The 25,848-nt window shown below is 44.7% G+C and overlaps 1 protein-coding gene across 8 annotated transcripts in view; it reads right to left on the bottom strand.

The window, feature by feature from the left end:
• Window positions 1-25,848, bottom strand: part of LOC106590348 (protein tyrosine phosphatase receptor type Ma) — a 306,057-nt gene that overhangs the window by 58,908 nt on the left and 221,301 nt on the right. For 4 of the 8 annotated variants that reach the window (XM_045710833.2, XM_045710837.2, XM_082970746.1 and 1 more), the window contains 3 exons: window positions 7,719-7,876; window positions 4,301-4,375; window positions 3,707-3,733 (listed from right to left, as the gene is read on the bottom strand). In XM_045710833.2, the coding sequence (XP_045566789.1) occupies window positions 3,707-3,733; window positions 4,301-4,375; window positions 7,719-7,876 (260 nt within the window). The remainder of the gene's footprint in view (window positions 1-3,706; window positions 3,734-4,300; window positions 4,376-7,718; window positions 7,877-25,848) is intronic. The other 4 variants (XM_045710836.2, XM_045710838.2, XM_045710842.2 and 1 more) reach the window with 2 other exon arrangements.

The following is a 25,848-nucleotide window of genomic DNA, read 5'->3' as shown; positions in this document are numbered from 1 at the left end:
GCTAACACAAGTGCATGCGTGGCAACAAGATGGGAGAGCAGCCCCCAAGGCAAGCCCCTTTTCAATAGCATGACGCACACACACCTCCTCACCCCAGAGAAAACAGGGCAGACTGGCAACTTACCATTAATGGGCACTTTATTAGAGGACATAACAGGTTAAATGTGAAGAAGAAAAGAAGAGAAAGGAAACAGGGTATAAGCAACAATATAAAGTTTAGGCATGAGCACCTGCACAGTTTTAATTTTCTCTAGCTGTTTCTAGGCATCAACATTTTTTTGCCATTCCGGGAGTCCTGATCAAAGCAACTATTCAGTTCAATTGGACACCTCTCAGAAAGCTAGATTTGGGATACTTTAGTTGGGGTTGTGTTAATTTGGTTGGAATCACCTAGAATTAGCCATTTCAATGTAATCAATGCTGATAATTACATGATAAAGAACCAAAACATTTTGTTTACTTAATAAATAACATTTTCATTTGACATTTGCCAAATCAGTTTAACTAACTTAACCTATATTGTCAAAGCAAGAATAATCCTGCAGCAACAGGATTTGAACCTTTAGTCCATAATGTTGCTTGATCAGTGGTTAGTCTATTAGCTGGCCAAAAGTAGGCTAAATGAAAAGTGCAATAATCTTAATATAACCGTTTGTTAGTGTGGGTTTTTAGTGAACTTATGCAAATTTATGAAAATTCTCAGCAACAAAAGATTGATCAAATTAAGATCCTACATCTGTGGTAAATCATCTCCTGATCACGTTTGAAAACCTCTCTAGAAAACAAGTGAAACCACTAGCTTGCCCTTTTCTGAGGTACTGTAAACGGTGAATGTGAACTATTGGGACTTGCCTGGGGAAACATCTAGAAAATCACTCATGCCATGCTTGCTTGAGACACTGTTGTGCTTTTTAGCTCTGTCTACTACCCTAAAGTGTGTAAATCTGGTTAAAAAAAATACATTTTACTGTATGTTGATATGTTAAATGTCTACAGGTGGTGTGTGTATGTTGTCTAATGTACATGGCTGCACAACAAACAACCTACCAAGACAAAGTTATTGAAACTGCAAGTTTCTCTAAATGAAAGGGTTGGAACTGACAATTATTGTTCTGAAGGAGTTGACAAGGGTCGGCTAGGCAATATTTACATTGGCAAAAGTGTATAATTCCTTAGCTTTGCCCAAGAGCTTTCCAATGTTTGCCACTTCTCTATATGGTCATTGCTATGGCGATGGGAACATCTTTCTGCTATGGCGATGGGAACATCTTTCTGCTATGGCGATGGGAACATCTTTCTGCTATGGCGATGGGAACTTCTTTCTGCTATGGCGATGGGAACTTCTTTCTGCTATGGCGATGGGAACTTCTTTCTGCTATGGCGATGGGAACATCTTTCTGCTATGGCGATGGGAACTTCTTTCTGCTATGGCAACTTCTTTCTGCTATGGCGATGGGAACTTCTTTCTGCTATGGCGATGGGAACTTCTTTCTGCTATGGCAATGGGAACTTCTTTCTGCTATGGCAATGGGAACTTCTTTCTGCTATGGCAATGGGAACTTCTTTCTGCTATGGCAATGGGAACTTCTTTCTGCTATGGCAATGGGAACTTCTTTCTGCTATGGCAATGGGAACTTCTTTCTGCTATGGCAATGGGAACTTCTTTCTGCTATGGCAATGGGAACTTCTTTCTGCTATGGCAATGGGAACTTCTTTCTGCTATGGCAATGGGAACTTCTTTCTGCTATGGCAATGGGAACTTCTTTCTGCTATGGCAATGGGAACTTCTTTCTGCTATGGCAATGGGAACTTCTTTCTGCTATGGCAATGGGAACTTCTTTCTGCTATGGCAATGGGAACTTCTTTCTGCTATGGGGATGGGAACTGCTTTCTGCTATGGCGATGGGAACTGCTTTCTGCTATGGCGATGGGAACTTCTTTCTGCTATGGCGATGGGAACTTCTTTCTGCTATGGCTATGGGAACTTCTTTCTGCTATGGGAACTTCTTTCTGCTATGGGAACTTCTTTCTGCTATGGGAACTTCTTTCTGCTATGGGAACTTCTTTCTGCTATGGGAACTTCTTTCTGCTATGGGAACTTCTTTCTGCTATGGGAACTTCTTTCTGCTATGGGAACTGCTTTCTGCTATGGGAACTGCTTTCTGCTATGGGAACTGCTTTCTGCTATGGGAACTGCTTTCTGCTATGGGAACTGCTTTCTGCTATGGCGATGGGAACTGCTTTCTGCTATGGCGATGGGAACTGCTTTCTGCTATGGCGATGGGAACTGCTTTCTGCTATGGCGATGGGAACTGCTTTCTGCTATGGCGATGGGAACTGCTTTCTGCTATGGCGATGGGAACTGCTTTCTGCTATGGCGATGGGAACTGCTTTCTGCTATGGCGATGGGAACTGCTTTCTGCTATGGCGATGGGAACTGCTTTCTGCTATGGCGATGGGAACTGCTTTCTGCTATGGCGATGGGAACTGCTTTCTGCTATGGCGATGGGAACTGCTTTCTGCTATGGCGATGGGAACTGCTTTCTGCTATGGCGATGGGAACTGCTTTCTGCTATGGCGATGGGAACTGCTTTCTGCTATGGCGATGGGAACTGCTTTCTGCTATGGCAATGGGAACTGCTTTCTGCTATGGCAATGGAAACTTCTTTCTGCTATGGCAATGGAAACTTCTTTCTGCTATGGCAATGGAAACTACTTTCTGCTATGGCAATGAGAACTTCTTTCTGCTATGGCAATGAGAACTTCTTTCTGCTATGGCAATGGGAACTTCTCTCTGCTATGGCAACTACTTTCTGCTATGGCAATGGGAACTTCTTTCTGCTATGGCAATGGAAACTTCTTTCTGCTATGGCAATGGAAACTTCTTTCTGCTATGGCAATGGAAACTACTTTCTGCTATGGCAATGAGAACTTCTTTCTGCTATGGCAATGGAAACTTCTTTCTGCTATGGCAATGGAAACTTCTCTCTGCGATGGGAACTTCTTTCTGCTATGGCGATGGGAACTTCTTTCTGCTATGGCGATGGGAACTTCTTTCTGCTATGGCGATGGGAACTTCTTTCTGCTATGGCGATGGGAACTTCTTTCTGCTATGGCGATGGGAACTTCTTTCTGCTATGGCGATGGGAACTACTTTCTGCTATGGCGATGGGAACTACTTTCTGCTATGGCAACTACTTTCTGCTATGGCGATTGGAACTACTTTCTGCTATGGCGATTGGAACTACTTTCTGCTATGGCGATTGGAACTACTTTGTCTGTTTGTATGCATGTTTTCAGTTTGTTTGCTGTGCCACTCCCCCTCATCCAGTCCACATTGTCTGTCCATGCATATGAGAGGTCATAGACATACGTGACGTCACACGCACGACACGGAATGCGGATGGGATGGAGTGAATTAGCCAACCTCAGCTTGATTAGAAAGAAACAAAACCTTCTGGTCTGACATAAAGAAGAAAAGCAGGCAGGTATGAATGTGTGAAAGCCATTATCAGGAAGAAAAAAACTGTCCAAATTACTCTGACTCTCTCTCTCTCTCTCTCTCTCTCTCTCCCCCTCCCCTCTCTCCCCTCTCTCCTTCCCTCAAATGCACAGCACCTGGTCTATTTTAGAGTAGGCTGTCTCTTAGTTGGTCTGTAAGCATAAGAAATGTATTGTAGGAAATAAATAAAGAATGTTTTCTCACCCAAGATAGCGGTTGGCACAAAGGGATCTGCCCACACCCCAAAACCAGTGCAGAGTAGGGGGTTAACAAGGAAGAGAGAATATAGCAGTGAATAGGGTGACGTGCTCTCCCCTCAGGTGAGACAGCAACATTATAGCAGAGCAGTAAATTGTTATTACAGACAACAAGAGAGGCAAAGAACCCCCCCCCATGGAAGAACAGCATAAATAGCTCATAAGTAACAATGAGAGATTATAACTAAATCAGTTTAATATAAATCATGTCCAACAAAATCCATCGAATTTCATTATCACTTCAAATCGATCTACCAATATGGCTAAATATGGTTCTCCCAAGTAGGGGCCGGAAATAGTATGCTGAGGTGAAAACGCTATAGAGCAATTAAAACTGCAGGCAAAAAGAGAACAGGCATCATTACAGTGTTTCGCAGGCCACTGTTAGATCAAGCAGAACGTTTACCAAACAAAGGTGCCTGGATCGGCATTGGCCATTCATTAAAAGGTCAAAGTTGAAGGGGTCATCCGGAGATCAAGGGTCATAAGAGGTCAAAGAAGGTGGTATTAGTGTTAAAAGGAGTTTGAAGAGGTAGTTTACCTGGGTAGTAGGAGGTGGGTACAGACGTGCTGAGTGTGTTAGTCTTCATGGTGAATGACGAGGGCGAGGAGACAGCTTTTAGCAAGAGAGAGAGAGCAGTCAAACAGAATGGTCAATATAACCTTTAGTGAAGGAAGAAGTAATAGTATACAGTTGAAGTCGGAAGTTTACATACACCTTAGCCAAATACATTTAAACTCAGTTTCACAATTCCTGACATTTAATCCTAGTAGAAATTCCATGTTTTAGGTCAGTTAGGATCACCACTTTATTTTAAGAATGTGAAATGTCAGAATAACAGTAGAGAGAATGATTTATTTAAGCACTTATTTCTTTCACCACATTCCCAGTGGGTCAGAAGTTTACATACACTCAATTAGTATTTGGTAGCATTGCCTTTAAATTGTTTAACTTGGGTCAAATGTTTCGGGTAGCCTTCCACAAGCTTCCCACAATAAGTTGGAGGAATTTTGGCACATTCCTCCTGACAGAGCAGGTGTAACTGAGTCAGGTTTGTAGGCCTCCTTGCTCGCACACGCTTTTTCAGTTCTGCCCACAGATTTTCAGTAGGATTGAGGTCAGGGCTTTGTGATGGCCACTCCAATACCTTGACTTTGCTGTCCTTATACCATCTTCCCAACTTTGGAAGTATGCTTGTGGTCATTGTCCATTTGGAAGACCCATTTGCGACCAAGCTTTAACTTCCTGACTGATGTCTTGAGATGTTGCTTCAATATATCCACATAATTTTCCTCCCTCATGATGCCATCTATTTTGTGAAGTGCACCAGTCCCTCCTGCAGCAAAGCACCCCCACAACATGATGCTGCCACCCCTGTACTTCACGGTTGGGATGGTGATCTTCGGCTTGCAAGCCTCCCCCTTTTTCCTCCAAACATAACGATGGTCATTATGGCCAAACAGTTCTATTTTTGTTTCATTAGGCCAGAGGACATTTCTCCAAAAAGTATGTTCTTTGTCCCCATCTGCAGTTGCAAACCGTAGTCTGGCTTTTGTATGGCGGTTTTGGAGCAGTGGCTTCTTCCTTGCTGAGTGCTGAGCGGCCTTTCAGGTTATGTCGATATAGGACTCGTTTTACTGTGGATATAGATACTTTTGTACCTGTTTCCTCCAGCATCTTCACAAGGTCCTTTGCTGTTGTACTGGGATTGATTTGCACTTTTCGCACCAAAGTACGTTCATCTCTAGGAGACAGAACACGTCTCCTTCCTGAGCGGTATGACGGCTATGTGGTCCCATGGTGTTTATACTTGCGTACTATTGTTTGTACAGATGAACGTGGTACCTTCAGGCATTTGGAAATTGCTTCCAAGGATGATCCAGACTTTTGGAGGTCTACAATTTTTTTTTTCTGAGGTTGATTTCTTTTGATTTTCCCATGATGTCAAGCAAAGAGGCACTGAGTTTAAAGGTAGGCCTTGAAATACATCCACAGGTACACCTCCAATTGACTCAAATGATTTCAATTAGCCTATCAGAAGCTTCTAAAGCCATGACATAATTTTCTGGAATTTTCCAAGCTGTTTAAAGGCACAGTTAACTTAGTGTATGTAAACTTCTGACCCACTGGAATTGTGATACAGTGAATTATAAGTGAAATAATCTGTCTGTAAACAATTGTTGGAAAAATGACTTGTGTCATGCACAAAGTAGATGTCCTAACTGACTTGCCAAAACTATAGTTTGTTAAGAAGAAATTTGTGGAGTGGTTGAAAAATGAGTTTTATTGACTCCAACCTAAGTGTATGTAAATTTCTGACTTCAAATGTATTTCCAGAAAATCTGTAGGATTCAAACAATGTAGCCTGTTTCCTGACAGAGTCAATTTAACAAGTGGACTAATGTCAAGAACCTGAGACTCTGGATAAGAACATCTGCTAAATTACTAAAATGTAAATGTAAAATGTACTGTTCTGGTTAAGCGTATGGATACAAACACGCTAATGTTTTTTTAATGACAGTATTTTGGTTTGTGTGAGACAACAACGCGCTGTGTTCATACAACATATTTCAGCCAAATCAGTAACGTTCAGCCGGTTCGTTGATAAAGCCGGCAGAGAATGCTGAGCTTTGGTCGCTGTGTTTGTCGGTCGCCATTCGACAGCTGCCTTGATAAGTTGGGTACAGTGACCTAGCTGTCAGTCAAGGATATTGTGATAGACAGCGGGATAAGGTCACGGATGAATGGCCCTGTCGTCCAATGAGAGCATGTTTATTTATTTATATCCAACATTTCCCGGGCCCCTCCACTCTGCCCGTCGACACGCCAGACGGCCCTTTCAGGCAGAAATGGCGTTTCACTCCTGCAATATTAAAAGCGCGCCAAACGATCAAAGACATGTTTGTAGTTGCATTCTTGCTCCAGTCCCCTTTTTCTTTGACAGACAGAGGAGAGGATCGCGTGGCAGTGAGGGGAGAGAAACATGGCTAGTGACCCTGGCACCTCCTAACCTTCAGAGTTTAAAGAAATACAGAAAACTCTATCTTCACGGTTTCTGACTTACTTAGCCTACAGTCTCCAGAAACAGAGATACAAGGTCTAAGAAATATCATCATAATAAGGGGTGCCTTAATGTCTTATAGCTCTGAGGGATGGAGCATGTGGATGCGGAGGGGGGTAAAAGGGGAATATCATATGGTGATGAGACCTGCTGACCCAACATGCAGAGCTGTAGGTGCTGACTCTGCGGGGGGATTAGGGGATTGTATCCCAGCCAGGGCCAGCTGTCCCTGGGGTGAGAAGCAAGGCCTGGGGTATATCTACTGACCCCATAGGGGTTAGTGCTGTTTGGGGTACACAGAGGACAGGACCTGTAGAACCTAGAGCCAGTGTCCATGTGTCAACACAGGATCCCCATAGAGGCAATAGGAGGGAAATAAAAGGCTAGACAGAGATGGATCATTAGGTAAGCAAGGTTTAGGAAGGCTCAGGATCAGAAACAAATATTAAGAGCATTTGGACAGCTTTGGAAAATTAACGCATTAAGATCTGAGACCGACAAGTCCTTATTTAAACGCTGTATCTGCAAATTGCGGTTGAGTTGCCTAATAAGTAAACAGAAACTGTATAAACCTTTTTTGTTTTTGCAAGAGCCTGTCACATGACTTGATCATTGACAAAAAACGAATTTGTTTGGAATTGAAAGAAATTGCTCTAATGTGCCAGTGTTATGGTCCCTATAGCCTCTCTACACTATTTCTGTGTTAGCTCTAATATGTTTTTGTTTTCCCATCGTCCTTTCCACTACAGTTCCTGTAGCTATGGGGAATGCTTAACAAGGCCAGCTCAGTAAAGGTTGGTTTGGCTCGGCTGGGTTCAGCTCAGTAGTGTGAAAAGCCCTCTAGACTCCCCAGCCACCCACCAACCCACCCACAATGCCCTGGTGTTGGACACTCACTTCTCCCGTTGAGTGTGTGGCTGTGGGTGTCCATGAAGGAGATGGCCTCGTCACAGTTGGTGCCCTGCTCCGTGTAGCTCTTGTCCATGGAGTTCACCATCACGGTCATCTCCTGCCGCGTGCTGCTCATCGTCTCCTTGCGCTTCTTGGCCAGTTTCCTGGTTTCATAACAAACACAATAAAAAGAAGAGACGAGAAGGTCAGGTTACTGGAGTCGACCATAAAGGGAAAACACCGGAAGGTTATGGGCGACACAGTTAGCGATACACTCAGTACATACAGTAATCAGCCTCATATTGAAAAGTTCCACTTCTCACATCATTCATTTAGTATTTTTTTTACCTTTATTTAACTAGGCAAGTCAGTTAAGAACAAATTCTTATTTCCAATGATGGCCTAGGAACAGTGGGTTAACTGCCTTGTTCGGGGGCAGAACGACAGATTTTTACCTTGTCAGCTCGGAGATTCGATCTTGCAACCTTTCGGTTACTAGTACAATGCTCTAACCACTAGGCTACCTGCCGCCCATACCTTCATACCCATTTACAACTAACATTTGTTTTACTTTAAATACTTTAATGGATTTGATTAAGCCTGCTATTTAAACCCAGGTCTGCTCTGGTCGTTCTTAACATTAGGCTAGCCATCCAGAAAAACTCCTCATGAAACCGAGATAGACCGCAGAGATAAAATCTAGTCTGCATACAAACAGTACGACACCTGCTTGATGCCAAGTCAAGAAAACGAATTTTCTCATTCAAGACAGAGGCCACACTGCATATTTTGCTGTCATTTCCCATCTTGTCCACAACATGGACACAGGCTCCCAAGTAAACACAGGCCGAGATCTCAGTCCCGGGCGTTGATGTGGTGAACTGAGGGAGATTCTAGGAGACAAGGACGCCCTTAAATACCTGCTGGCCCGCTCCTTCACTCCCTGCTAATGCCATCTCCTGGGGCTCCATGTCAGCAGCAATGGCAAAACACACACACACACACACACACACACACACGAGGGAATATGCTGATGAACCACCAGAAAATTTCCCAGGGACGACTTTTGCCTGCAGCGAACAGACGATTCCAGGGAGGCGCCCCAGAGAGTTGCCCGACTGTCTGCTGTATGCCTGGATGGGATACTTAAAGCCTGGCCAGTTCAGCTTCAGTCCTCCATTGCAGAGGGAGACTGTAGAGTAAACGTTAATTGCGGTAGTCAGAAAGGGGGGACTGTTGTGTTTTCTTGCGGGGGCGACACAGGGGCCAAGGGAGGTTCAAGCATCGAGGGTTGTCATCCTACAAAACAGTGCTGTGGTGCGGATTCAGAATGCTGCGATATAAAGATAATTGAGAGTGGGGCTGGTTCATAGAAATACAATATGGCATCAGCCACTCTAGTACTATATGCAGCTCTATGGGGTGATGACTCACTGTTGAGAATTGCAAACTGGCCGATGAGGCAGATGACCAATAAGAACGTCTGCTTTTCCAGCGACCTTTCCCTTTCCTCTTGAGCTGAAAGCTTGCATTGACTTCATAGAAGTCTTAAGTAAAAACATTGGGTTTACAAATGGGATCCATTTGCTACTTTGCTCTTTTTCCCCTACAAGCTTAATCAGGCAAAAACGTAGCGTTTCAGAGCTGTCTCTCTCCCTCACTAATGCTCCTTTTCTGCAGCGCTCCAGCTGTATGGGTCGACAAAGAGTGTGTGTGTGTGTGAACGATGCTTTGCGAGCGCCCAGCTGGCAGTAACAGAGAGACCTTGGTGAAGCCTTCACTAGGGGCTATCCACTCCCACCAGCGCCCATCAGTCCCCCTCTGTGTTATGATCACTGGGCTTTATGGGGGGCTGCGAGGGTGCAGCGTATGCCCCGTTTGCCATGCCAGGGTGATCAGTGGGGGTGCCAAGCATTTTGTCAGCCTTGAGATGGCGCTGTGATACCGGAGTCTGCGAGGCTGGCATTGGCCCCTGCGGTCTTTGGCGAAAGCTAACTTCCACCAAAACACAGAAGCAATACCAACCTTTCCTGACTATTCCTCACTAACAACTCCTGAGTGAAAATGCACCAGCCTCCTCACCAACTATCAGCAGCAGATAACAAAAATCTAAGGGGACGCTGCCCAGGGAACCTGTTACTGAGAATGAGAATTTCTCATTTGCAGGTGGGTAGTAATTGCCTCGGAATCCCATCAGCCTCTGTAGTTCCAGTAGCCTAGGTCCATTAGAAAGCCATCTGACTCCCCCTCTCTCCCCTTGAGGGTTTGGGAGGGGGGACAGAGGGGGCCAGGAGATGGCCTTCTCTAATGGAGACACCCCATGCCCCCCCCCCCCCCCAGAGGCGTTAAGTGGTCTAAAACGAGGTCCGACCTGATATTTCAGTCAGAGCATTAAACATAAATAAATGAAAGTCATCTCTCTCTCTCTCGGCCACCCATCTCTTTAGACACTCAAGGTCAGTCGATCCAGCTTTTATACGAATGGAAAAAAGAGAAAAGCTCTCTATTTTGCTCTCTCACTATTTCGCCGGAGGGCCTTTACCAATGCACACGGCACATGAGTACTGCAAATGTTCTTTCTCCAACTTTCAGGCTGCGCTAAACTTCTGAGAAGTATCAACAAGCAGCTCTATTTTGAATTGTCAAATGTACTTTAATGCTCTCCCTTGGTATCTAAACTTCTAAAAACTCTTTGCCCCACAAGTACTGTATCCACCTTGGATACACGCCACCTTCCCTATATAGCACCTAGCTCTCTCCCTGCTTCAGGCTGAACTCTACAGCATTTCTCCCTGTCCAGTTGGATTTCATCAGCCTGCCATACAGTACTGCTGACTGGACTAGAGAGGCCGAGACAGGATGACACAGGCATTCTCTACAGGTGAAGACAGTCTACATGACTAGCACTGTACGTGGAGGAGGCTTTCAGCTCAATGCCTCCGAGTGGGAGCGTGTGAGTGCTGCTGACCTTGTCATTACCCATATACTGTAAGAGCTGACGATATGATAAGTGACACAAACACAATCTCAAGAGACGGGTATTCTAAATAAGGCTATTTCTATAATGAGTTTGTACAAATCTCCCCAGGCCCTAGTGCTCATGCCTTCTCTTTGAGAGCTAATTCAACAGAGTTCAGATTTATAAACTCTGCTAGCGAGAAGTCCCTGCATCCACTTCATTGTCGTAATTTCAAGAGATTTATTAGAAAAAATAAACCGATAGAGATAAATCCCACAATATCCAATTGGATGCAAATAGACTCGGTGGACAAGCCAATATTGGACCTGGTTGGAGTCTTAAACGAGCTGGTATTTCAAGTGAATGCAAATTTATATCCGCAATTAATACAAATCTGATTTACTACAAGGACATTTCTGATGGTAATAACACTGAAGAGTGCAATATCCCTCGCTTTAACCGCAGGAGCCTAAATCTTAGACGTTGTGGCACTTTGCAAATACCAGCTTTGGAATTTACTGCCCCTTGTCATCATCTAAATCAGTATTTGTCTCAATTGCGAGGCGAGCCTCCGAGGCAGAGATTTGTCACTGAGTGGTCGCTCTTCTCTCTCCCTCTCTGCACTTAAGGAACTAATTAAAGTGTCTGGGAAGAGCCTTTTGAAATTAGAGGGAGCCGGTAATCAGAGAGTCTAGTGAGCTCATTTAGCGTATTCATGTTGCCGAGCGGGAGACAACTCATACCCTGTTGCTTTTAAATTGGAGGCAAAACTCCAGCACACAAACACTTCATGATTCACCAGCTAGATACAAGATAAAAAAGGTCTCAGAAAAAGAAAAAAAAAAACATCACAAAAGAGAGAAAACAATGGAAAATGGTCAGGCCATTTAATTTGTGAAGGGACAGACAATGTCGGCTTATTATATGGGCCCATCTTTGTCGTGGTAGGGAGGATTCCTTTGTGTTTGGTGAGGTGAAATGTGATTTTCTCAAGGCGGTTAATAGCTTGAGTGCTCAGCCTCCACTTAATGGTGTTCTACCTGCCTGGGGGGACAGGCGGGGGGAGCGTGGAAGGGTATAATTGTCTCTCCCTTCATCTTACATACGGTAAACACCGCCGCTCAGAGCTAAGGCAGTTTGTGACCCCTAGAACTTGCCGGAGAGAAGAGCTAGTCGTTAATGGACAGCTAAGAGCTAATGAAGCTCTCCCGCCGACGCCACTGAATCAATCTGCTTGGATTCAATTTCGCAGCCGGCTCGCTGGCGGTGCCTGACTCCCTGCTGTTACCAAACATCTATTTGAGTGGAAGGCCATCTACGGGAAGCTAATAGTTTTAACTGTTCCTCCAAATTTGTTTGCCATGAAAAGTGCAGTTAGCGTGTTTTCGTTTACTTCATTTGTCTCTTTTTTCTCATTCTCTTGCTTGGTTTTTAATAAAGAGAGTTAATTTGAGGTTGTCAAAGTTAATGATGTGGAAAAGAGCAATCCAGATATGAATGCTCTGGGAGATGTTTCATTCAGTGGGGTGCGCTACCTCTCATTGCGTGGGCTGTTCCATAGGAAGTGCTGCAATGTAAGCCTCAATACAAACAAACTACAAATGATTTGACATTGGCTCAATATTAAAGCCTGGTAGGAATCACTGAACTACCATCTACCGGACAGCATACTTTGTAGCTTTAATTGCATCTCCTGACAGAGTATAAAACCAATACAAAGTAGTAGGAGATATATTCAATGCATACATCTTTTCCTCCATTCTGTTGCTTTCCATGGTGTCAGCAGATTTGCTCAAGGCCTATTTAGAGGAGAAACTGTGCTATGGCAAACAAAACAGTGGGACAAACCTCATAACCTGCATACTGGAGAGTCCTCGGTGAGACAAGCGCTCACAGCCCAAGGTTTCCCCATCAAATAGTTCCTGCATCTGCATGGAGTCAGGGGACTACAGTGTTACCACGCCAACAACAGCAGCAGTGACAGATTGGACAAGAATAACAAAGTGCTTTCTTCACCTTGAGATAGAAAAGTTCACCGGTGCGTTTTATAGAGACATGCATAGTCATAAGGGCAATTCCATGGTAACGGAATTACGCTGAGATTTTTCACTTTAAAATGTATACCAAACAACAATTTCAAAGTTGAACAAACCAGACTACTACAAACAATTTCCACTGAACAATTTATAAAAACACATTTACAGGAAGAACTGTACATATACAAATTTTGGTAACAGAATAAAGCTGAGGGAAATTTTACCATAATTATGTTACCAAAATTTTTTTTTATGTACTGTGTCAATTGTTCAAAGTAGTAATTGTGTATAGAGTTATATGGTTTGTTAAACTTTCAAATGAACGGTTTATGTTTGGCATACATTGTAAAGTGAAAAATATGAGGCAGCGTAATTCCGTTACTTTGGAATTGCCCATAACTAGGCCTACTTCAAAGGCGGAGAGGCATACTGCTGCTTGTCGACATTGTTGATCATTCACTCACCACTCCCAGAGACTCAACATACACGAGGCATTGAGAATACATTAAAAAGAAAAAAAAGACTGTCTATCGGTATTATTTTTTTAAAGAGTTTAAAACTTGTAATGCAAAATGACATTTACTTTCACTGACACTTGTCTCTATGTTCAAATCCAATTCTTGCTTGGGGACTTCGGCAAAGAGGCTTCCATCTCCCTTTTCATGAGATGCTCGGAGCCTTTCTGAAAGTATCTGTGTTTCATGTACCCACCTGGGAGAGGGGGTAATTGAAACCCTTCCCCAAACAGCGGCGGGGATTTGACAAAGCGCGGTGGCACAGCCCATTTCCCTGCAAATGTCAGGACTCGATCTGTCTCGGGGAGCGGCGGTGGAGAGCGAGCACAAAGGAAATGGAAAATAAATGTGAAAGTGCTCCTCAGTCTCTCCAATCAGGGAAAAATGTCACGGAGGTAGAGGGAGGTAGAGGGACTGATGTCGCCGGAGGTGTTGGATCGATGGGTCTTCTTTGGCCAGAGGAGCACAGTGAAGAGGCAGGGTTGGAGGTCCGGAAATGCTTTGAGAGGTTCAGATGAACATAGGAGGGGGCAGTATGATTTTGTGTCCAAAATTACAAGTAAACAGAGCTTTTATTGAATGGTCTCGCTTCAGAGTACCAAAAAGTTGCACCAAGTAAATTTCACAGGACTTTTTTGTTCTGCTAAGCGCTCGCAGGCAGAACCTTTCAGTCTCGACCCCAAAAAATGATCTGGTGGAAAATGTTCGACAAAAAATGAAAAAAAGAGTGCATGAAAGAAAGAATGGTAGCCATCTTGGCTCAGCGAGGCACCGCTGGGGTGGGGGATAACAAACGACAGATTGTCTCCACTTTGTGACAGTGTGGCGGCTGTCATCAATCCCGCAGAGGAAGCGGTGGTGTGCTGCGCTGCTGAAGGGGCCGGGGGATGAGTGACACCGGGGGAGGGAAACGTAGAGCTTCACATGAGAGATTCCCTTTGATGGGCGCGTTTGTTGGCAAAGTAGGCTGGCACACACACAGGCGGGTAGAGACCCTGCTGTGGTACAGTAAGGAAGTGGCAAAGGCAGAGGCGGCATCGCAAAAAGGCCTTGCCTAGCTAAATGCTAATATTTTCGGCTGCTAGTGCACAGGCTACAAAAAAAATTATGCATTGGGGACATTGGTGGAATAGTTGCACCATTTTGTTGTACTTTTTTTGGGGGGGAGGGGTGGAGGGGATTGGAGCATCCTGTTTTAAAACACACAAAATACTGAACAAATAAATAAACGCAACAATTTATACGATTTTACTGAGTCACAGTTCATATAAGGAAATCAGTCAATTTAAATAAATTCTATGGATTTCACATGACTGGGAATACAGATAAGCATCAATTGGTCACAGATACCTTTAAAAAAGGTAGGGACGTGGATCAGAAAACCAGTCAGTATCTGGTGTGACCACCATTGCATCATGCAGTGTAAGTCGCTCTGGATAAGAGCGTCTGCTAAATGACTAAAATGTAAATGTAATGCAGTGTGACATCTCCTTCGCATAGAGTTGATCAGGCTGTTGATTGTGGCCTGTGGCATGGTGTCCCATTCCTCTTTAATGGCTGTGCGATGTTGCTGGATATTGGCGGGAACTAGAACACGCTGTCGAACATGTTGATCCAGAGCATCCCAAACATGCTCAATTGGTGACGTCTGGTAAGTATGCAGGCTATGGCAGAACTGGGAAATTTTCAGCTTCCAGGAATGGTGTACAGATCTTTGCAACATGGGGCCGTGCATTATCATGTTGAAACATGAGGTGATAGCAGCAAATTAATGGGTCTCAGGATCGCGTCACGGTATCTCTGTGCATTCAAATTGCCATTGATAAAATGCAATTGTGTTCATTGTCTGTAGCTCATGCCTGCCCATACCATTAACCCCAACACAACCATGGGGCACTCTGTTCACAAGGTTGACATCAGCAAACCGCTTGCCCACACAACGCCATACACGTACGTGGTCTGCGTTTGTGAGGCCGGTTGGACGTACTGCCAAATTCTCTAAAACGACAAAAAAATTACATTCAATTATCTGGCAACGGCACTGGGGAACATTCCTGCAGTCAGCATGCCAATTGCATGCTCCCTCAAAACTTGAGACATCTGTGACAAAACTGCACATTTTAGAGTGGCCTTTTATTGTCCCCAGCACAAGGTGCATCTGTGTAATGATCATGCTGTTTAATCAGCTTCTTGATATGCCACACCTGTCAGGTGGATGGATTATCTTGGCAAAGGAGCAATGCTCAGTAACAGGGATGTAAACAAATGTGTGCACAACATTTGGGAGAAATACGCTTTCTGTGCATATAGAACATTTCTGGGATCTTTTATTTCACCTCATGAAACATGGACCAAAAATGTACATGTTACATTTATATTTTTGTTCAGTATAAATAACCTGATTCAACAGAATGAATTCAGACAGGACAAATGAAAAGTGAGGAACAGTGAGAGATACAGTCCGAGCTATGGTTGTTTACCCACTCCTTCCCTCCATCCCATCCCCCCCCTTCTCCCTTCCCTCCCCACGCAAACAGAGCAGAAACGGGAAGGACAACTTTGGAAACACGAGAGCTCACTACCATCCCTGCTGTACCCTCCCTGCTGTACCATCCCTGCTGTGCCCCCCTCCCTCCCCAGCACATCATCCATCCATGGCCCCCATGCATACCTAATGCCTGGTCACAACACTCCCCAAGGACTCCTCCGATCGCTCCGTTTCTAACGCTACACTAGATCATTTTTTTATTCCTTTCTATTCCGGTTTTTGCATAAGCACAGGCATTTGGAGTTGTTTAAAGTTTAACCTGAAAAATAGCAAATGGAATCAGACGGCGAGCGAATGCAAATAAAAAAGAGGACAGGCTTTTAAAGAGAGAAGAAAAAGTTTCTCTTTGCGCACAAACATATAAATAAAAGCACTAAAGCTCTTGTGGTGTTGGCCCCTCTGATGGGGTGGGGGACTGATGGCCCCTAGGCCTCAGGAGAGTGAGAGAGGCAGAGAAGGAAGGTACCCTACCCTGGAGCGAGGCACTCGGTCCACGGCAGCAGGCAGAGACAGCACTGCATGAAACCCATTCTAGTTGTCTTTTTGCAGAGATAAATCTTGATGTTTGGCGGTGGGGGCTCTGGGACTCCAGCGGTGGGGCCCGCGACGATGGCTGCGGATGGACACAGAGACAGAGGACTGCTGGAGCCTGTGATGTGATGTCTCTTCATTAGTAGAGATTGTCATAAAACCACGGACGGAGCTGTGTGTGACCTGCGAGGCTAACGTCCACTAAACGCTCTTACACTATATATACAAAAGTATGTGGACACACCTTCAAATCAGATATTTCAGCCACTCCCGTTGCTGACAGGTGTATAAAATCGAGCACACAGCCATGCAATCTCCATCGACAAACATTGGCAGTATAATGGCCTTACTGAACAGCTCAGTGACTTTCAACATTGCACCGTCATAGGATGCCACCTTTCCAACAAGTCAGTTCGTAAAATGTCTGCCCTGCTAGAGCTGCCCCGGTCAACTGTGATTGTGAAGTGGAAACGTCTAGGAGCAAGCCGCAAAGTGGTAGGCCACACAAGCTCACAGAACGGGACCGCCGAGTGTTAAAGCACGTAAAAACCGCCTGTCCTCGGATGCAACACTCACTACTCAATTACTGGCTTTGAGTTTCTTCTCAGTAGCATTGTTTTTAAAATCTAATATAGTATTGGTGTCATTATGTCTTTAGATATTAGATATTTTTGTCAGATGTTACTATGGAATACTGAAGTATAATTACAAGCATTTCATAAGTGTCAAAGGCTTTTATTGACAATTACATGAAGTTGATGCAAAGAGTCAATATTTGCAGTGTTGACCCTTCTTTTTCAAGACCTCTGCAATCTGCCATGGCATGCTGTCAATTAACTTCTGGGCCACATCCTGACTGATGGCAGCCCATTCTTGCATAATCAATGCTTGGAATTTGTCAGAATTTGTGGGTTTTTGTTTGTCCACCCGTCTCTTGAGGATTGACCACAAGTTCTCAATGGGATTAAGGTCTGGGGAGTTGCCTGGCCATTGACCCAAAATATTTATGTTTTGTTCCCCGAGCCACTTAGTTATCAATTTTGCCTTATGGCAAGGTGCTCCATCATGCTGGAAAAGGCAAAAAAGCTTTTTTCCGGATGCCCCAAACAATCAGAAAGGGGATTCATCAGAGAAAATGACTTTACCCCAGTCCTCAGCAGTCCAATCCCTGCACCTTTTGCAGAATATCAGTCTGTCCCTGAAGTTTTTCCTGGAGAGAAGTGGCTTCTTTGCTGCCCTTCTTGACACCAGGCCATCCTCCAAAAGTCTTTGCCTCACTGTGCGTGCAGATGCACTCACACCTGCCTGCTGCCATTCCTGAGCAAGCTCTGTACTGGTGGTGCCCCGATCCCGCAGCTTAATCAACTTTAGGAGACAGTCCTGGCACTTGCTGGACTTTCTTGGGCACCCTGAAGCCTTCATCACAACAATTGAACCGCTCTCCTTGAAGTTCTTGATGATCCGATAAATGGTTGATTTAGCTGCAATCTTACTGGCAGCAATATCATTGCCTGTGAAGCCCTTTTTGTGCAAAGCAATGATGACGGAACGTGTTTCCTTGCAGGTAACCATGTTTGACAGAGGAAGAACAATGATTCCAAGCACTACCCTCATTTTGAAGCTTCCAGTCTGTTATTCGAACTCAATCAGCATGACAGAGTGATCTCCAGCCTTGTCCTCGTCAACACTCACACCTGTATTAACAAGAGAATCATTGACATGATGTCAGCTGGTCCTTTTGTGGCAGGGCTGAAATGCAGTGGAAATGTTTTTGGGGGATTCAGTTCATTTGCATGGCAAAGAGGGACTTTGCAATTAATTGCAATTCATCTGATCACTCTTCATAACATTCTGGAGTATATGCAAATTGCCATCATACAAACTGAGGCAGCAGACTTTGTGAAAATTCATATTTGTGTCATTCTCAAAACTTTTGGACACAACTGTATATAGCCTGTCTTTTTACTGTTGTTTTATTTCTTTACTTACCTATTATTCACCTAATACCTTTTTTGCACTATTGGTTAGAGCCTGTAAGTAAGCATTTCACTGTGAGGTCTACACCTGTTGTACCCGGCGCACGTGACAAATACTTTGATTTGATTTGATTTATTATGACCTGTCTGTAAAATAGAAACATATATATCTCTATGTCATCCTTCAAAGCAGACTTGATGGAACCAACCATGCTTTTTGGGATGTGTGTAAGCAGCTTGAAATATTAATGACCAACATCGGATGATTCTACATGAAGGAAAGGCAAAGAGTCTTCTGAGTCCCTGGTCAAACTTCATTAGGTTTAATGCTACTTTTATTTTTCAGTGACTTGTGACACAAGAGTGTACACAAATATGGTTGTTGATTAAGTTCTATTGAGCAGCCTGTTATTTACATTGTTTAGAGCCCTGGGGTGTCAACAGCTAATACCCACACCAGCCTGTCTGTTTATACAATGAACTCCACTAGCTGCCTCTTGTGTCTACAGTATGTACGATTTGTTTAGAATTGCTTGTCACAGTTTGACTCAATCTTCAAATGGTTTAATATCGAACCAAAGTGTAAAAAAAGAAGCCATCTCAATACTGTACATGATTTGTCACATTGGTGCAGGGAAACAATATGGCCGTCAATGAATTAGTCTTCACCGAGGTACAGTAGCTAGGTTACCCTCGTCTCGGTCCTCATCTGTGTGTGTGTGTGCCACTCCTCCTAGCATCACCTGCAACACTGTCAATAAACAGTCATAGTGAAATATCTTAAAGATGCACTCTCAAACGCTTGTATAATTTCAGCCAGTAGTTTTGAAAGTGATGCTCATGAGCCAAAAGTGGACCCCGTTTTTTGTGTATTATTATACGTCAACCAATTGTGTACTATGTCATCCATTTCATGTGATATGTTAGGAATTTTGCAATTTGTGTAATATGTTACGAATCCAACTCGTGCAATATGTTACAAAGTTGGATCCCGGAGTAAATCTTTAATATTTCCCCTCTCCCTCCAGCACCGTCCCTCCCCTAACGCACTAACAGACTTTTATTTATTCATATATAAAGACATTAACATTTCCTCAGTCAAAGCCTTTAGAGGTCAAAGAAAGCTACACTGTATACCAGAGATGTGGACTCGAGTCACATTACTTGGACTCGAGTCACAAATATGATGACTTGCAACTCGACTTTGACTTTAACACCAATGACTCGTGACTTGACTTGGACTTGAGCCTTATGACTCGACCTTGAGCCTTATACCCTCCCCAAGCCCAAATATTAAAAATGATGCTATTAAAAAAGTGTGCAGCGCATCAACTCTTCATTTAACGGATTACAGTTTGAATCAGACAGCAGCCAATCAAATTGTGCCAGCTGAGATAAAGTTGTGCGTGGCAGTGCAGAGGAACGTCGGCGGGTGAATTCAGTTGGAGCCCTTGGAAAGATGATACCCCAAATTATTATTTTCGGATATAAAGACGACATAGTATCAACAAAAAACGGATTGCAACTTGCAAAACATGCGGGAAGAAAATTACAGACAGAGGCGCAACAAATTCCAACTTTGTTCGACATTTGAATCTGCACAAAGAACGGTAAGTCGTGGCTAATATAGCCGACAGCTATATATTTTATTACTTTACTAGTGTATCATGTAGGCTAACGTAACGTTAAATCAATGAGCCTCCACACAGTCAGTCAGTGCGGGAACGTGATCATTGCATCCAAGATTGAGCTACAACTGGGGGGTCTTTCTCATGGCTACCCATGTATTTCCATGGAAATATAACATTTATTTGGAAAGTAATAAATATAGATATTTTTAAAAAGCATTCATGATTTGAGGAAATGTAATATACTAACTATTACTCTTGTTAAAAACATGAAATGGTATTACATTTGGTAAAGAGCACATTATGACTTGTTTAGAACTGAAAACTCAAAGTTTAGGACTTGACTCGGACTTGCCTGACTTGACTCGGGACTTGAGTGCTAAGACTTGAGACTTACTTGTGACTTGTAAAACAATGACTTGGTCCCACCTCTGCTATATACACAAAAGTATGTGGACACCCCTTCAAATTAATGGATTTGGCTATTTCAGCCACACGTTGCTGACAGGAGTATAAAATCAAGCACACAGACATGCAATCTCCGTAGACAAACATTGGCAGTCGAATGCCTTACTGAAGAGCTCAGTGACTTTCAACGTGCCACCATCATAGGATGCCACCTTTCCAACAAGTCAGTTCATCAAATGGTAGGCCACACAAGCGCACACAGCGGGACCGTCGAGAGCTGTTCACGGTTGCAACACTCACTACTGAGTTCCAAACTGCCTCTGGAAGCAACATCAGCACAAGAACTGTTAGTCTGGAGTTTCATGAAATGGGTTTCCATGGCCGAGATGCCGCACACAAGCCTAAGATTACTATACGCAATGCCAAGCATCGGCTGGAGTGGTGTAAAGCTTGCCGCCATTGGACTCTGGAGCAGTGGAAATGCGTTCTCTGAAGTGATGAATCACGCTTCACAATCTGGCAGTAAAACTGACAAATATGGGTTTGGCGGATGCCATGAGAACGCTACCTGCAACTATAAAGTTTGGTGGAGCAGGAATAATGGTCTGGGTCTGTTTTTCATGGTCTGCCCGACGAACATCTTATTACAAAATCATGGGCATTAATATGGAGTTGATCAACCCTTTGCTGCAATAACAGCCTCCACTCTTCTGGGAAGGCTTTCCACTAGATGTTGGAACATTGATGTGAGGACTTGCTTCCATTCAGCCACAAGAGCATTAGTGAGGTCGAGCACTGATGTGGGGCGATTAGGCCTGGCTCGCAGTCAGCGTTCCAATTCATCCCAAATGTGTTCATTGGGGTTGAGGTCAGGGGTCTGTTCAGGTCAGTCAAGTTATTTTCACATCAACAGTAGCTAAGATGGGGAGAAGTCTGTCCATAATAAAGAAGAGAGGGAGAGAAAGAGGAGAAAAAAACACTAAATTGAATGGACTTCTCACCCTGCGGAGGTCTAACACACAACGTTAATTGGAAACATAGTCGCTGAATAAAAGTCTGTGTTCGTGGTGGGAGCAGTCATTTCTTATTTGGACATGGATCTGCACTTTGACCCCCAACGTACAATGGCGGCATCAGACAAGAGGCTGATCCAGTAACACTCTTGAACCTGTTGCAGACAAAAATAAAATCTATTTTGGGCCAAATAAATCTAGTCTGAATTGACCCTGGAGACAGAGGTGAAATATACCGGGTGCTCTTAGAAATGGTATGATCTCCCACAACACCGCTTACCGGTGTTTAAACGCAGAGGGTCACCCGTGTTTGCAGCACATCCTTTATATCCAAGAGAAACATCGGGTTTTCAGCACACCTTTCATTAGACCCGGAGCCGCCATATAAAAGAATGCTCCAAATGACTCCTGACCCCTGACACAGTGGCATAGATACACTGGGTGTTGACAGTTGGGTGTAATAACTAGCTGCTGAAACCATCAAACTGGAAAAAGTCTACATTCACCTAGTTCATTTAGACCGCTGGAAAACAGTCGCTCTTACAGGAAATCAACTGGAATACGTTTGATTGTGTCCCCGCTTTACATCTAACCGTGTAACTGGAGTTGCCCTTTGTTGTGTCAGTCAGTGGATCATATAGCGGTTCTATTGAGAACCTCTAGGGAATCCTGAACACAGTACAGTGTTAGTACAGTACAGATCCTATGCTATAATCACGTTACTCACTCTAATGGGCACCTTACGAGGTTTGGCAACACCACTTACTACGCAGTTCATGAGACACCTGCACTTTAGGGGTTATGTATGCTAATCGAATGAGAAGCGGATGAGTGCCATTAATGCTAATGCATCTCAGGGTGGCGCGCTAGGTGTGTGTGTCTGTGTGTGATTGCGTTCACGTCAGAGACACCTTTATAGGGCTGTGGCATATAAGTTCAGCCACCTCTCGTGTAACAAGGGTCTGGTAGGACGGCTGATTCCATTTAGCACGGCTGGTTGGGCGCTATTAGCTAAAGTTAGTCTAACGGCCTGTAAATTCCCCACGATGCGCTCTAGTGCGTTCCCTTTTAATTACGCCAACAAGTTTGTTTGACGCTCGGCAAAGCATACCAAGTGAACACTTCAATAGTAGCATTTCAGGGGAAAGTGTGGCATCTAATATCCAGCCCTGTAGCCAGAGTCATGTTCATTAGTGGACACAGCAGCAAAACATTGAGCAATGGAACACAACATTGAAAGTTTGTCCAGGTAGTTACTCCCTGTTTCAGTTTCTTTCTCCATTTGGTGTCTAATCAATACAACCCTCGTTTATCTCGTTGCAGTGACACAGGAAGGGGGTCAGAGAAAACTGGAGTGTCGACTCAGAAGGTGGCCTGGGAATGACCTGTCACCTTACTGACAAAGGGAGTTAAAGGACAACCCTGTCGAGTCCCACAACAGACGAGCAAAATGGTCTTCTTATCTCATCTTCCCTCTTTTACTGCCTCCTTCTCCAACTTCCCTGCTCTTCTTCGGAATGACGGTGCCTATCAGCCAGACAAATGTGCATCCCCTTGTTGCAATTCATTTGATTCTTGTTCTGTGTGAGCCCTTCCTTGTAGGATTTAATTAAGGCTTTTTCAAGCGCCAGGCTGGGCCCTACTCAGCTGCTGAAAGGCCACAGTTAAATGTGCCTGTCTCTATGGGTTCTCTCTCTTCCTTTGTGTGTGTGTGTGTGTGTGTACACAGGAAAGAAAGAGGGGGAAAAAGGATCGTCGGGGAGAGAAGATGGAGAGGAAGCGTCCAGCTCAGCTCATCCCTCATCCCAAGCAGTTATTCCGCTCTTGTTTTATCAAGATGTCTTATGCTGCCTTTTACCATTCTCACAGAAAAAGGCATCCAGGGAAATGATAGAGGCATCTTGGCAGTTCTGCATCTTTCACACAGACAGACTGCGTCCCAAATGGCACCCTATCCACTATTTAGCACACTGCATTTGACCAAAAGTAGTGCACTATATAAGGAATAGGGTGCCATTTTGGATGCATCCCCAGTCTATCTGCATAGGGAGGGAACAAGCCCAGTACCAGCCTCAGCATTTGGTTGAGGGCTGTATGAGACAGAAGTGCTCTTTACATTACAGCCCTGACTCAATATAATACAACACTTCTACTGTAAAGCAGCGAGTCCATTTGAACACAGGATCATACACTGTACCATTTACTACCTGATCTCTTCCACTTCAATGTATCCCAATGGAGCAATGGTATCATTAGTAAATCAAATGTAAAAATCTGGACAGACCTCTCCCCAGAGACCTCTCTTCCTCTCTCCCCTGCCTCCACCTGTTCTGCTCTCTCTACTGTAGTGTGCGTCGGATCAAAGGCAAACTGCATTCAATATTTCATTAGAGCGACGGGCGCGCGTGACGGCTCAATCTAAGGCGAGTGGCAAGCGACGCGCTGTTAAACATGAGCTCACGGCTCGGCGGCCCTGACGTGAACTGAGAGGCATAATCTCACACCGTTTACCATATTACTCCTACTTAAACGGCCAAGAAGAGAGAGAGGGGGAGAAGGAGAAGAAGAGCATGAAGGACAGAAGACTAGGGAAGCAGAAAGGAGGGAGAGAAAGAGAGTAAGAGAGGGGGAGAGGAAGAGAGAGAGAAAAAGAGAGGGGGAGAGAAAGAAAGAGGGAGGGAGAGACAAAAGGAGAGGCAGGGGAAGAGCATGAAGGAGAGAGAATATGAGGGAGAGAAAGGAGAGGGAGCGAGAGGGGAGAGAGAGCGAGAGAGAGAAGGAGAGAGGGGAGAGAGAGAAAGGAGATAGGGGAGAGAGAGAAAGGAGAGAGAGAGAAAGGAGAGAGGGGACAGAGAGAAAGGAGAGAGGGGAGAGAGAGAAGGAGAGGAGAGAGAGAAAGGAGAGAGAGAAGGAGAGAGGGGACAGAGAGAAAGGAGAGAGGGGAGAGAGAGACAGGGGAGAGAGCGAGACGGGGAAAGAAAGGAGAGAGAGAGAGAGAGAGAAAGAGAAAGGAGAGAGAGAGAAAGGAGAAAGAGGGGATAGAAAGGAGCGAGGGGAGAGAGAAGAGAGAGAGAAGGGAGAGAGGGGAGAGAGAGAAAGGAGAGAGAAAGAGAAGAGAGAGAAAGGAGAGAGAAAGAGAAAGGAGAGAGAGAGAGAAAGGAGAGAGGGGAGAGAGAGAAAGGAGAGAGGGGAGAGAGAGAAAGGAGAGAGGGGAGAGAGAGAAAGGAGAGAGAGAAAGGAGAGAGGGGAGAGAGCGAAAGGAGAGAGAAAGGAGAGAGGGGAGAGAGAAAGGAGAGGGGAGAGAGAGAAAGGAGAGGGGAGAGAGAGAAAGGAGAGAGAGAAAGGAGAGAGAGAGTGAAGGAGAGGAGGAGAGAAGAGAAAGGAGAGAGAGGGGAGAGAGAGAAAGGGGAGAGAAAGAGGGAGGGAGAGACAAAAGGAGAGGCAGGGGAAGAGCATGAAGGAGAGAGAATATGAGGGAGAGAAAGGAGAGGGAGCGAGAGGGGAGAGAGAGCGTGAGAGAAAGGAGGAGAGAGAGAGAGAAAGGAGAGAGGGGAGAGAGAGAAAGGAGAGAGAGAGAGAGGACAGAGGGGACAGAAAGACGGGAGAGAGGAGAGGGGAAAGAAAGAGGGGAGAGAGGGATAGAGAGAGCGAAAGAGAGAAGGGAGAGAGCGAGAGAAAGAGGAGAGAGAGAGAGAAAGAGAAAGGAGAAAGAGGGATAGAAAGGAGAGAGGGGAGAGAGAAAGGAGAGAGGGAGAGAGAAGAGAGAGAGAAAGGAGAGGAGAGAAAGGAGAGGGGAGAGAGAAGGAGAGAGGGGAGAGAGAGAAAGGAGAGAGGGGAGAGAGAGAAGGAGAGAGGGTAGAAAGGAGAGAGGGGAGAGAGAAGAGAGAGAAAGGTGAGAGAGAGAAAGAGAAAGGAGAGAGAGAGAAAAGAGAGAGGGGAGAGAGAAAAGAGAGAGGGGAGAGAGAAAGGAGAGAGGGGAGAGAGAGAAAGGAGAGAGGGGAGAGAGAGGGAGAGAGGGGAGAGAGAGGGGAGAGAGGGGAGAGAGAGGGGAGAGAGAAGAGAGAAAGGAGAGAAAAAGGAGAGAGGGGAGAGAGAGAGAAAGGAGAGGGGAGAGAGAGAAAGGAGAGGGGAGAGAGAGAGAAAGGAGAGGGCAGAGAGAAAGAGAAAGGAGAAAGAGGGGAGAGAGAGGGAAAGGAGAGAGGGGAGAGAAAGGAGAGAGGGGAGAGAAAGAAAGGAGAGGGGAGAGAGAGAAGAGAGAGAAGAGAGACGAGAAAGGAGAGAGAGAGCAAAAGAGAAAGAGAGGGGAGAGAAAGGAGAGAGAGAGAGAGAGAGAGAGAGAGAAAGAGAGGGGAGAGAAAGGAGAGAGGGGAGAAAGAGAAATGAGTTAGGGGAGAGAGAGAAAGGAGAGAAAGTAGAGAGGGAAGAGAGAAAGGAGAGGAGAGAAAGGAGAAAGGAGAGAGAGAGAAAGGAGAGAGAGAAAGAGAAAGGAGAGAAAGGAGAGAGAGGGTAGAGAGAAGAGAGA

The sequence above is a fragment of the Salmo salar genome, chromosome 29, assembly GCF_965601325.2.
Source record: "Salmo salar chromosome 29, fSalSal1, whole genome shotgun sequence".
Taxonomy (NCBI): domain Eukaryota; kingdom Metazoa; phylum Chordata; class Actinopteri; order Salmoniformes; family Salmonidae; genus Salmo; species Salmo salar.
This window is presented reverse-complemented; position numbering and strand designations above follow the sequence as displayed.